General features: G+C 47.6%; 1 protein-coding gene across 3 annotated transcripts in view; it reads right to left on the minus strand.

The window, feature by feature from the left end:
* Positions 1–2,389, minus strand: part of ARHGAP21 (Rho GTPase activating protein 21) — a 124,012-nt gene extending 121,623 nt beyond the window's left edge. For 2 of the 3 annotated variants that reach the window (XM_083823614.1, XM_083823611.1), the window contains exon 1: positions 825–1,515. In XM_083823614.1, the coding sequence (XP_083679740.1) occupies positions 825–899 (75 nt within the window). In that variant the 5' untranslated portion in view covers positions 900–1,515. Of the gene's footprint in view, positions 1–824; positions 1,516–1,960 lie in introns of those variants that run through there. The other variant, XM_083823612.1, reaches the window with a different exon arrangement.
* Positions 2,390–13,796: the final 11,407 nt, after the last annotated feature.

Here is a 13,796-nt window from a genome sequence, read left to right on the forward strand (position 1 = left end):
CTCTGTAGGTTTAATAGTAGGTTTAATGAACTCTGTAGGTTTAATACAATCTACTGTATTCCGATTTCAGCAAACAAAAGGGGACCATCTACATAAAGGACACCCATTCCACAGCTCTACCCAGATTCAAGTCAGCTTTCTGTCACGAGCATAACACGCCTCAAGTTAGAAAAATACAAAAGCAAGTTCGTAAATAAAGTTTAAGACAGATCTTGGAGCAACTTGGCCGGAGCCGTTACATCTGTTTCGCTGGATGTGAACTCCCGGTCGTTTCGCAGATATTTATGACTATTAATAGCCAGCTCGGAGGGAGGCATTAGACAGAGTTCTTCGCTAAAAACCAAGGGTTTGCTTGTCCAAACATGCAACGGTGCCACCATAAGGCACGCCGTCAAGTTTTTAAACTGAACTCCCGGCGAAACGCTGCGGCCGGAGACACGTCTAACGCAAACCGCTGCCTGCAGGCAGGGCTGGAGGAGTTGCCTACAAAGGGAGCTCGGCGCCAGGCCGGTATTTCTAGGGGGAGGCACCCGGGGACACTGAGGGGGTCTTCGGATGGGGCAGCAGGGGGGGACCCACGGCAAGCGGGGAAGGGCCGGGGCCGCCACATCGCTCCCAGCGCCCACGTCCCAGCGGCTGCGGGGCGGGCGGGCAGGAAGAGAGGGAGAGGGCGGGAGGGAGGGAGGGAGGGAAGGAGGGAGAGGGGGCGGCCATTAAGCCCGCTCCAGCCAAGCCGTTCCCCGCGGCAGGAGGGAGGGAGGGAGGCAGGCGGCCCGGCCCGGCCCGGCCCCGCAGCCCCGCACCCGCGTCCCGCCCGCTCCTACCTGGCCGCTGCCGCCCGGGGGGGGCTCGGTGTCTCCATCTCCGCCGGGCGGCCCCGCTGCCCACCGGGTCGCCATTATTTCAGTTCCCGGCTACAAAGGAGGGGCGAGTCCTCTGGAGCCCACATCGGGGATGGGAAGAAGGGAAGGGAGCCGGCGGGGGAGGCAACGCCGAAGCCGCTCGCACACACCCAGCGCGGCCACGCCGCCGACGAGCCCGGGCCGGCCCCGCCGCCGGGGGTGGGGGCTCGGCCCCGTCACGCAGCGGCCATGGGGCAGAGCGCCGGGACGGCCCCGGGGCTTCAGCCGCGCTGCCCCGCTTCTGGCTTCATGGCTGGAGCCGGAGAGAGAGAAAGAGAGAGAGAAAAGAGCGGAGGTGTCAGTCCCCGGCGCGGAGCCGCCGCCACCCGTCCCTTGTTAGGCTAATTGCACTCGCTCGTCATCTTCCTCTTCCTCCAACTCCTCCTATCCACAGCCCCAGCCGCGGGGAGGAGAGGGAGGCGGAGGCGGGAGGCGCCCGCTCCTTCCCTCCCTCCCTCCTTCCCTCCCTCCCCGCCGCACGCGGGCTGGCGGCGGCACGGGGCGAGCCGCCCGGGGCAGGGCCGGGCCGGGCCGGGGAAGGGAGGCGGAGGGCGGGGAGCGCGCCCCGGGGCCGGGCCCTCCCGTCCCGTCCCGGCGGCTCCGCGCCGCCTGAACTTTGCTCAACTCGCCGAGGGGGGCCCGCAGCCACCCAAACCCCGTCTGGGAAGCGGCGACAAAAGAGCTCGGCGAGGCCAAGCCCCGCTGCTCCCGCAGCCGCGCTTTTGTTCCCCGCTTCCCAGCCAGCGCCCTGCTTCCCTCCCCCCCCCAGCTACGTCGCCGGGGCCGGCGGCGATCAGACCACCGCGCCCCGCCCGCCGCCCCTCCCTCGGGCCTCCCTCGCCACCGCCGGGCCGCTCCCCCCCGCCGGTCCCCCGCCGTCAGGCATTGCCAGCTGCGCCGCCCCGGCCACCTGGGCACCGGCCGCGGAGCGGGGGAGCCGCGCCTCGCCCGTCCCCGCCGCCCCTCCGGGGCCTCCGCGGTGCCCCAGCGCCGCTCGCCCCGGCCTCGCCTCTCCCCGGCCCTGAGGGGCACTGTCCCCGCCGCCGGCCCCCTCTTACTCTCATACAGCTCCGGCCCCTTCGGCGGCTCTCGTCGCCGTCCCCTTTCCCCCGCCTCCGGGCCGGCGGTTTCTGTTCCCTCCAAAAATCCGCCCTCCTCCTCCTCAGACGACACCGAGAGGGCAGGAGCTGGCTGCCGCCGCCCGCCCCGCCGTGTGGAGCGCGGAGCGGCGGGCCCCGCGCTTCTCTTCTCCTCCCCACCAGCTTTTTCGGGTTCCTCACGGGAATAATCGCCCTTTTTCTGCCCTGGCGAAGGATTTAGCGCTTCTGTGGCAGGCCTCGTCCTGCACCTGGTCCTTGCGCTCCCGGGGGCTCCGAGACAGGGTCAGGCTGGTGCCCCGCAGCCTGAGGGCTGGAAGGAGACTGGCCGCGGTGTCTCGGTGAAGGCACCGAAAGTAAACGTGTCCCCTGTGTCTCCTGCTTCTGTGTTACCACTGTGAGACCTTTTTATTTTTATTTTTATTTTTTTGTTGTTGTTTTTCCTGTTCTAGAACAGCGACTGGACAACTGAAGTCTCTGTGAAAGGGAGCTACGAAGAATAAAGTGACTTGTATGAAATGGTAAAGATCTCGTCTCGTTTGTGCCCTCAAAACAATGTGCTGGTGTTTTGTGGTTTTATTTATTTACCTAGCTATTCTCAGTGACCTCAGAAAGGAGGTGACTGGCCTGCTTATCCAGCAACCACTCCCATCACAGCAGGTAGGAATACTGGCTTCCTAAGAACTGAGAAGAGTCTGGACGTCCAAATGGTGATTCTCGTCAACTGGTCATATCTACTGTCTACTGAATGTAAAAGTATATTACAACACAAATCTCGTCATCCTGATTTAGATGCCTACCTACAATTCCATGTGATTCCATGGATTTCTGTAGATGTATATACAGCTAAAACATGTAGTAGTTTCTGAAGTCAATGTGTGAAGGGAATGTTAGCCCCCATTTTCAGGTTCTCATAAATTTCTGATGTTAAAGACTACTTAGTGGCTGAACCTGACCTGGACCAGAGATCACATACACATATTTTAATTAAGCATGTTGCTGCCCAGCTAGCAACTCACAGGATCATTTTGTCAAGCTCCCTGATAATTTCTCATTGACATACAACATTTTACAGTTTATTTGCCACCCAAACCCTGAGCAAACTTATAATACCATCCAGTCCATGGTTGCCAAGAAGTTGAAAAGATCAGAGTTAAAATCACCTGATATTTTTAAGGGGTGAGGAAGGGGAACAATTACAGCACTTTCGCTGTTTGGAAGCTATTATCAAATAAAGCCAAGAACTGTTGCTGTCTCCTTGGCTGCATACTGCTCTCTGCACTTTAGTCATTGTGTCAACCAGCAGAACATCATTGAAAATCTATTATGTATATAAAATAACTTCCATGTATTCATGATCATCACTTTTCCTATGGGAGCTACAGACTCCAAATCTAAATTAGCATCATAACTAATATCCATGTAGAAAGTTGTCAGATTTATAAAATGTCTCAGAGATATTTAAACATGAATAGACTATCTGAGCAATCATTTAGTATCTAGCAAGTCTCTATTTATATCAGCAGAGCTACATCGATACAGTGACAAATCTTCCATTTTTACTTTTCTTACATTGCCAATCAAATTCTCTAGCTTTAGCTCTCAAAATATACAAGTGAGGCGAAAATATCACAGAGGAAAATGTAATTCTCGAATCACAAATTATTTCATGGCTTGGCTAAGGAAATATATCTTCTTATTAACTCTGGGAAGGTTATATTTGTGTAATTATCAAAAGAATATTTATACATATTTATACTACCAAATCTTCATTAAAATATATGTACTTCATTTTCTTCCTCATAATCACAGTTTTCTATTTTTTGTGGCAGATGTTTTTTGCCTGGGGGACTGGGCTATCTTTAGGACTTTCATGTGCTGTTATTTTTCACTCTAAATACGGTGTCATAGTTGCAACAGGAAAACTTACAGAAGGAGGCAAGCTTTCAGAAACAAGCTCGTTATCTCAGATTCATAACACACAAGCAGAATCTCAGAGTCTCCTAGCCACCTTTGAAACTGATTTAATAAAAGAGGTTGCAAAAGCAGAATTAGGGTAACCGAGAGCTATAATTTCACTTTCTCACCTTCTAGTCTGAAGGTGTTGACATATATTCTGTTAGCAGACAGCTGCAGCAGCTTAAAGTGTTAGCACCATCCTACTGTTTATTATCACTCCTTGCTAAAGAGTATCATCCCCACAGGAGAGCTGGTGCAGATATCTCTGAGCGCATCTCAGCCACTTCAGTGCAAAGTCTAGCAGCTCCGCTTGAATTGCGGAGGCAGGCAGAGTTAAGCCTACGCTGCCGTCCAGGGGCTGAGGCGTGCTCGGTTGTTCTGTGGTGCCAGTTCTGCTGGGTCTGCGATGACACAAATATGGGGCTGTATCTTCTTAAGATCGCATTTGCCAAATGAACACGTCGATATCTTGAGAACACAGAAATTCTAAAGGCTAAATTTTGGATATCAAAATTTACTTGGGTGGGTAGACCAGAGGACTGAAACTCATTACATGAAATATGCTTGAGGTACCTGCCCCCTGCCCACATGGTACTTAGCATCTACCTCTGGCAGAGCCCAAGGGCCTGCCTTTCTCTCACACCTATGACATGTTTAGATATCTAAACTGCACACAGCTTGTGGTGATGTAACTCGCTTCCCAAGAAGCCATGTTGTCCATGCCATCCCAAAGGCCCTCTCCTCTTTCACCACGTGCAGCCCACCATGATCTGCCAGAACTGAGGTGCCACGAGCAGCGAGTTGGCTCAGCTGTGGGTAGTCCCAAATGTCCTATCCTTGGGTTAGAGAGAAATGCAAGTGCAGAGAAACAGAGGATAAAGTGAGAGCAGGTTTCTTACAGGAATTTTTAGATTAGATTAGTGTGGAGTACCTGGTAGGGTAGATTAGATAGGGAGTAGTGGGAGATAAGAGTACACCCTGGGTATTTTGTGCTGGGGTAGGGGGAAGACTGAGGAGTTAAGTCTGAGGAGTTAAATAAGAAAAGGTCCAATTTTAAAGGACCTGGTATTGGAAATGAAAGGTAGAGTGAGTGGGAAGAGATAGGATTCTAAGCGAGTAGACATTTGCACTGACGTTTGCCCTCAAAAATTGTCGCTTATGGGAGCTGTTGAGGTAACGCTTCCCACCACAGACCCCAGCTGCTTAAATCTCACAGGCAGGGTCTGCTTTGATAGGGTCAGGCTGAACATGGACACCTCTGCAGTTTCTCTGTTTCAGAGAAGGCTACTGCCTCCCTGGCAGCCTTTGTGAGCACCACGGCGAGCAGCCTGGCTACGGACTTCTTTCAGCACATGGCCAGGGCACCGACATCCATCTAACAGCTTCCATGCTCCAGAGGATGTTGACTGGTGCCCTACATGAGGATGATTCATTACATTTTCCCCAGAATAGGAGATCAAAAAATGCACGATGAACACATTTTTCATTATCTGATATATCCAAGATACTGCAGCTGGAATACAGTTCCTTCCTAGACATATAAAAGCCTTCTGTGAAATCACGAGTAGAGCCACACAGTAATCTAACCATTGTCTGCAATCGTATTTGCTTTACAGATTTCTGCATTAAGATTCCTGTGATTCAGCCATGATGCATGCAACTGTTTCCCATCCAGCACTAAAACATTATTCATCCTAGATATTATTGGTGATGGCTGTTTTGTTAGTAATTGTACCCTAATACTCCCATCTCACTCTATGGTCTTTCCTATCACCTATATTCTGGCTGCAGAGATTAATCTCATTGCTGCCCTGCCTACGCCTTGGCTCCCACGTGTACACTGAACTATGACCAAAGTGCCTCCTTGCTTTTATTTCAGTCTTCACAGGAGATCACACCTACCTCACTTGGCCCTGGATGCTGATGCTTTTCAAGTGCTGCAGAGCACTGCCAAGAGGAACTGAAGCCAGCCTGCCACTGGGTCTGTGGTAAGAGATTTTGGCGTCCCGAAGCTTCAGCAGTGCTGTCTCCACCAGTCACAGTCTGCTATGCAATATCCCCTACAAGTAATTCCATTTTGAGTGCATACTGCATTCTGCATGGCTTAGTCCCCAGGTATAATCTCTGCCTAGCTAAAGCTGTGATGAAGAGGAAGCATGGCCTACTGGAAAGCCAGAGAGGAAGCTGAAGTGATGGGGTGTGCGTCTTGAGAGTGGTAAGGTGTCTTACCACAAAAAGAAAAATGTGTTGAAGACATGGTGAAAAATGTATAGCACAGTCTCCAAACTGGGCTGTGAGGCTGATTGCCAACAGTGCCCATGAATAACGAGATGTGCAGAGCAGGTACTAGGCAAGGCTTGACAAGCATTGGGTTAAACAAACAGTACTGTGACTTCTTGGGCACGGAAGCAGACCAGAGCCAGCATCACCAGGCTCGCTGAATACAGGTGAGGAGGAGAAAAAGGGTATTTTTGCCTCGCTTGTATATTTTGAGAGCTAAAGCTAGAGAATTTGATTGGCAACGCAGCCTCTTGCCTTCCCCTCAGATCCTTCCTCCTGCCATAGCTGAGAATGACTTGAGGCAATGAGACAGCTTGAGTGTGATATCACATAAATGCATGGCAGCTTCAGGACCGTGAAGCGAAGATCACTGCTAGGTGTGCTCAGGGAGGCTGTGGGGAATATTTCTGGCTGTGCTCTCAGGACCCATGTCCCCTGCACTGTAGCCATTGAGTAGAGATGTGCATGGGAAGGGGCAGTCATCTGTGCAAAAGCTACTAGAGACTGCTTTCCCTGGCTTTATTTCCTATGCTGTGCCAGGGCAATTCCCCAACCCACTGCTTTGAGGACACCTCAGCTTCTTTCCAGAAACAGCATGAGACTGCAGAACCTTCCCCGCAGGGCGAGTGATGGTTCTGGTCTCCTGACCTGAAATATTTGTAGAAACGGTCAAGTTGCCTCCTCCCATACCAGCTGTGGGATGATGTGGTGGATGGGAGGAGTGGTGGTTTGCCAGGCATCATGGTTTGGGGTCAGGTTTCTCTGAGGTAGAAAGCTGGATCTTACCTTTCGGAGCTACCCAAAGATATCTTTTATCCAGGCTGTGTATGGCTGTTGTTTGCTGGCCCTTTTTGTTCTTCTCCAAGGTATCTGGAGATCTGATCCAAGAACATCTGTACGTGTGTGCATGTGCCTCCAACACCTTTTCTTTTGCAAATAGGAGGCGTGATGTGACCACAACAACAGCAGTGTTTGTCAGCACAGACTAAAAGCCAGTTTGGAAGAGGAGACAATGAGCTGCTTATTCTTGGAATATTTTGTGTTTGAGAATACCAACAGAGTAGCCATGTGGCTTCTGGCAGTTGTTTTGGAAACCAGGCAGTTACTCTACGAGAAGCAGCATCTCAGCTGGTGTGTCCCCCAGTCTTCAGCATAGTCTTCTCAGATAACAAAGTTGAGGCATGAAGGGAGAGCTGCCTCTCTCAGGATACTGCTCCTCACGCAGTCTGGGTGACAATGTCCGAGGCCCCAAGAGAAGCCAGGATTTCACGGAGAGATGATTGCTCCTCCTGGCCAGCATCACTGAAGCATCACCAAACAGAAGGCTGCGTGCAGGTAAGAGGCCTGCGGTACTTCATTTCCCCCCGGAGCAAGGATGACCGAGTAGTAAGGCAGGTTATTCTTCCGTGTGTGTCCAAAACAGAGATGGTGAGAAGTTTTGGGTGTGCTGTGCATTCACACCCAAGTACTTATTAATCGGCCACATGTGCATGTATATAGTTTCTTTGAACTGGACCCAGAGGTGTCTGTGTGAGGCTACCAAAGTGTGTGAAGGCAGGCTGATTTTTACCCTTTACAGCAGTAAGCCTCAGTTGTTCGCTCTAAAAGCAGACTTGGTACTCTGTAAAGAAGTATGACATTGTTCAAGCCTGCAGGAATTTAACATCATCCAGACAGAGACAAAAACAAATTCAAGTATAATTCAGTGTGCCCAGGGGAATTAGCTGCAGTGTAAAATCTGAGCAAACAGATTATGACGAGGAGGAGCACAGCAGAACTAGCTTTACTTTTAGCTCGAGTTCCTAGCAATGAAAAGCTACTGAAACACTTAGAAACCATAAGCAAAGCAAAACTCTTGTTTTTCTCGTTTTGGAAACTGTCACTGTGGAATAACAACTTGTTTCTGAAAATGCCATGCATGTTGTTTACAGCAAGATTTCCTAATTTTGTAAAGGGCTAGAGGGAAAAAATATCACTCCCATCTTTTCTGCATTCACTTGAACTATCAGCAGTCTTTCATTTGTTTTAAATCAGAGGAGCCAGAGTCTAACAGATAAAGTCATCAGCCTCAGTCCTGTTGAGAGTTTATTCACTTTAGGTCAAACAATGTTAACTTGTTTTAGAAAGCCAGCAGGGACTGTTAGAAGTGCAGCATTTTCCCTCAAAACCATCCCCTCCCACACACACATAAGTTTAAAGAGTTCAACACAATGAACATCCAATCTATTTAAAATTGGCCATGACAGAAAAGATTTAATTGCTCAAATGGTAAAGAAAAGTGAAACGACAATTTGGGTTACCTTGGCCCCTCTGCTGAAATAACAGCTTTGTCTTTGGTTCTCTGCCTTGGTCTGCTGAGAGGTGATAAATCAGCCCTATTTTGTAAAATGTTTAGTTTAACTACTTAACTGACAATTTAGGTGGAAGTAGCTGGTGATGAATTGACAACAGTGTTATCACTCTGTCCTTGCTTTATCACGTCAGCAGCAGCTTGATCTGCTGATCAGTGAGACTGCTGTAGTAGCACAGAGGTGGGAACAGCTGTCTCCAAAATTCAGGCTGCCCGTCTTGTATTTCTTCTGACTGTCCACAACTTCCCTCCAAAGGGACAAGGTGTGACAGCTTCCTCCTGAGCCCTGGCATTTGACAGGTCTTCCCCTAGAGATGGGGCTGGGTCAAGATAGCTTTCAGGCACTGAGCAGATCAGGAAGAAAAATAATGCATTTATATCATCGTAATATATTCCTTTCATTAGAACCCTCCCTCCTTCCAACAGTGATGTGCTCCACCCAAAGGCAATATATCAGTTGCTGCTTTCTTATTTTGCCCACTCTGTCCAAAGAGCTTTTACTTCACTTTGAGCTCATCACAACATCACTGACAGATACCTTGCAGAAACCAGGTACTCACCTCTAAATCTGACTCCACTTGCTGCTACTTATGCCGACCGCTGCTCAGCTCTCTTTTCACAGAAGAGAGACACAAGAGATGCTCTCTGGGACAGCAGGAGCCATCTAAAGGCCAGAAGGTCTCTAAACCTGTAAGCTGATTGCTATTTATGGGGACTAGGCTCTGAAAATGATACTACATTCTTATTCTTCCTTTTTTTTTTTTCCCACTGTTTTCCCAACACCTATCTTCCTGCTCTGGCTTTTAAGTAGTGAGATAGAAAATGGGGAAACAGCAACCAGGAAAGCATGACACCCCTCACCCCTCCCAAAGGAAAAAAAAATGTGGGGGAAACTGGATTGTATTTGTATCTCTATGGTGTGGATTTTCCCGAATAGGCTGGATTAGGAATATGTTTGGTAGTTTAACAGAGCTAATCCGTCACCATAGCTTCCTGGAAGGAGTCTTATAAATTTCCCAGAAAGCTACATCCAGCCTCCAGAGAGAGGATTATCTGTGGATGATGCTTTCAAGGAGACGAAAATATTGGACCTTATTCCCTTTCAGTCTTCTACAAACCCTTTGAACAAAAGTCAAATTCTACAGTAGGTGCTGGCTGATCAGAATTAGATATACTATGTAATGAGTGATTTCTGCTCTAGTTTTAGCAAACAGCTGAGACAACTGTGGGCAGGAGGAGCACCTGGAGCTGGGTTCAGGTTCCAGGTGACTCATCTGCCTGGATGGGAAAAAAAAAATAAAAAAAAGAAACCCAGCCATGTGAATGATTACATCTAAGGAACATAAGGAACAGAAATGCTCATTTATTTTAAACAAGCCATGTTAAACAAGCCATGTTGACTGACTGCCTATGCAAACTTTAATATATAAAAAAGAAAAATGCATTTGAACTTGCTGGAGAAAGCATTGAATATAACATGTTTCCAAACTAATTGTCACACTGGGCGTTTTGTCCCTGTTAGGAATGGATTTAGAGATGCAAATCTAGACAGAAATCAATCCAGAAATCCAATCAGCAATAACATAACGCTGTCAGAAGTCAAAATGAAAGTAATGAGCTAAAAAACAAAGCCACGTTTACAGAGTGTTTTCAGCCCAGCCTTCTGCTAAGACACCCTCAGATGTTCATTTCAGAACTGCTTTCCCAGAAGAAAGCAGCAGCCAAATATTTTAACTCATTAGATATACTTGAATTCTTCAGCGCAGCATTGGGCTGTTTCGCATGCACCAGACTCCAAATGGCTCCATGTGGATGCAAAGTATGTCCACACAAAGGTCATTTGCAGGATTAGACCAAAGCATTACAAGGGAAGCAAGGGGAAACGGTCCAAGTTAATTTAATTCTCAAGGCAGTCCTTAAGCCCTAAACACAAGCCTAAAACACAAAACAAACTCTGAGCACAGCAATGCAAAGCATTTCCCCCCCAAAAAAATATAAGGACAGGGCTTAATCTTTTTGATACAGTAAGAGTGGTCTTTGCTTTTCATCAGGTGGGGGTGGACTATCAGATTGCAGGGCCATACAGGTGCCTGAGGTGAGGGCCACAAGCATTATCCAACTTCTATAAAGGTAATTAGCCTTAATAACTGGGTCTGGTTAATATAAAAAAAGAAACCCAAAGGGAAAAGCCTCCGTATTCCTGTTTGCTCTTCTCCTTTCCAAACCTGTAGCACCGGCCGCAGGAGCAGCAGGCTCCAATCCATTTCCCCTAAGCTGTGTCAGGACTCCTCCTTTGGAGACATCGTTATGGTTTAGAGAAATCCTGATGAAAGCCAGAGAAAAAGCAAAGATTTGTACCAGTCATCATTTGTCAAACTTCTCTGTTCACTAAGACTTTTTGTGTGTGTGTGCTGTGTTTATAGCTTCCATGTTTATTTAATCTGCTTTCCTTTATTTATTGTGTTTCTTTTACAAAGAAACACTTGCAACAGCATTGCCAGCCCAATGATTCTCTTAATACCTAGCAATGTTGCCTCTTGAAATGCGTGATACCTCTGAAGGACAAAAGAGTTAAAGAAAAATAAACAGATTACTGCAACTTTGAGCATTTCAAAACAGAGGTAAATAACAGCTGTGCACAGCTCAAGTCCCCTTCCAATACTTAGCTGCTGTAGCGAAGGGACGAACCGAGTGGAAACACTGCAACAGTCATCTTTTGGCTTTTCCTCCTGCGAGATGTTTCCTGACTCCAGCTCAGAGGATTGTGCTCTTCTTGGTCGTGACAAAATTGGTTGTGCAAGGGCAAAGAGTGAGGCACGCTGCTTGTAGGATGCTCCGTGCCACTGCCTCCTGAAGGCAGCCAGCGCAGGCAGCGGCCTCCTCTAGCTGCACCTAAAGGCAGAGGGTTATTTCACAGACAGCTGGGCTGGTGAAGTTCTCCCCGACACATGAATAACACTGGATGTGGTTTTACACAGTTCTTCAAAGCCAGAGGATAACAAACCACTTTCTTTGCCCCTGTGACTGTTTTCTGCTACTCTGCATTGAAAGAGGGCATAGAGACAACTCGGCCAGCCTGGAGGTGGGCACTTCTGGGCGAGGGGCTAGGGCCATGAGACAACTTCTTGCAGCATCCATCCCATACAGAAGCAGTGCTGGAGCACCTTATTCCTGTCAGATATGGCCTCCACTTCAGAGTAGGCCGGCAGATTGCTGTAGGCTGTGTTGGGGCTCTCTTGCCTCTCTTCAACAGCCAGCAGATCCACTTAGTCACTACATGTTTTGGTTCTTCTCAGATAAGTGCCAGAGCTTTATTCTTACGGTCTAGACTATTGTAGTTTTTGCTCATTTTACATTAGCTCCCTCCAAGGCTTTTCAGCCTCTGCTCATACAGTTTCCGTTGACTATGCACAGGATACGTGCAGAATCTAGAAGTTGTTCAGAGTATTGGCTGGAAATGCTTTAATTAAGTGGCTCTCACACTCCCTCTCTCCTTCTGGCTTTTAATGAAAATACTTGCTTTTGGTTCCAATTCAGAGCAGGAGCACTGCTGAAATATTGAAAATATTGATGGATTGGTACAGCATATGCCGGGTACTCTCTTCCCAAAATAAGAGCATCTTATTCCCCTTTAGCTCAGTGCACCCTTCAGGTTAAGAGTGAGGAGCTCTTGTTATGGATAAAGCTGTTCCAACATGGCTCCGAGTGCGAGCACATCCTTGCGAATCTGGCTGCAGTAGGGCTCTCATTCTAGGCAAACAAGGAGCCTAATAACGCAAACTTCTGACACCCCGAGGCAAATAAAATTTTCTGCATGCCTTGTGCTCTCTCCTCCAAGCGCGCTAGACACCAAGGGCGGTATCCATGGCACCTGATTTTACCCACGTATAAATTATTCATTTGATCTGAGCTCGTCATCTAGGCTCTCTTAATAGTCAATGAAGTCGCAGAAGCTGACAAGAAACGTTCACACCACTCTTCTAAGAGGGATTGCTTCGGCTTTTTGTTTCTCTTCACTGACTGTTGGGAGAGCCTGAACTTCTGTAACTGCAATGAGTTATTATTAGCCCGTTTTCTTTTTTTTCACCCTCATATTGTGGGAATAACAATGAAAGTAACACTTTATTCCTGTGTATAAAACAACAACCTTTCGATGAGGATAAGCAGACTGCTGTGCAACTCTGTTCTGCATAACTGCTGGTATACAAGTATCAATTATTTCTATATTAAGAAATACGCATGACACAAGTTAACATTAAAGCCTTCATCCGAATGTGTAGTGGAAATTTTCACCTGGTAGCATTGCTGTTAACCAAGTGGATTAAGTGAAACATTTCAATTACATTAATTAGGTATTTCCTAATTCTTTGGCTTATCACTTTATAAATTGCAGTGCTGTTCTGCAGGGTGAGAGCAACAGTGTGACTGTGCTACAGGATCGGCATTACTAGAGATTTGCTTTTGGTAAGGAAGGGCTTTTTATTCTAAACAAAGCGCCAGGGCCAGTATTTTGAAAGCTTCTGTAAAAGAAAATATTGATTTTCAATTTAGTTTCATCCATCATGTTACAAAACTTAGCAGTCTGTCTGTCGCAGAGGATACCAGGGATGTTTGTGGCCCTGGAAACAGTCTGCCTGGTGCACGTCATTTTTATTGATACAGAAATCAGACCCATTTAATACTGATAAAGAATTGAGCGGTGGTGTCCACTAGCATAAGAAATAATTAGAAAATCCATTGCACAACTGACTTATACACAAGCCCAGAAAAAACTATACTATTGAGCCATGATATAACTGACCTCTATTGAGGTGAAGAGTTAGGCATTACACACTGCCAAATGTGTTAAAACTGAACTCAGATCTTGTCTACAGTCTAACAAGGGTTGTTTTTTTGCTGTTGTTCATTGGAGATCTATTACATATGGCAGCACAGTAGAAAGATCTGCAGTACAGATATTCTCTGAAGTGTTCTGTAGCAGGGAGTGCCTAACACCTTATTGTTGGTTATTGTTAGCTGGAGATCCGTCCCTTCCATATAACTGGAGCTGAGAACCAAAGCCTCCCTACAACAGATTATTTTCCAGCCCTTGTGGCTGTAGAGACAGCCTTTGAGTGTGACTTGAACTTAGACCAGTGCAATTACTCTCCTGATGCTGCCAGCAAACAGCATGGAACAATAACTTTGTTATCCAAGAACTGCCACATT

Source organism: Anser anser (genome assembly GCF_964211835.1).
Source record: "Anser anser genome assembly, chromosome: 2".
Taxonomy (NCBI): Eukaryota; Metazoa; Chordata; class Aves; order Anseriformes; family Anatidae; genus Anser; species Anser anser.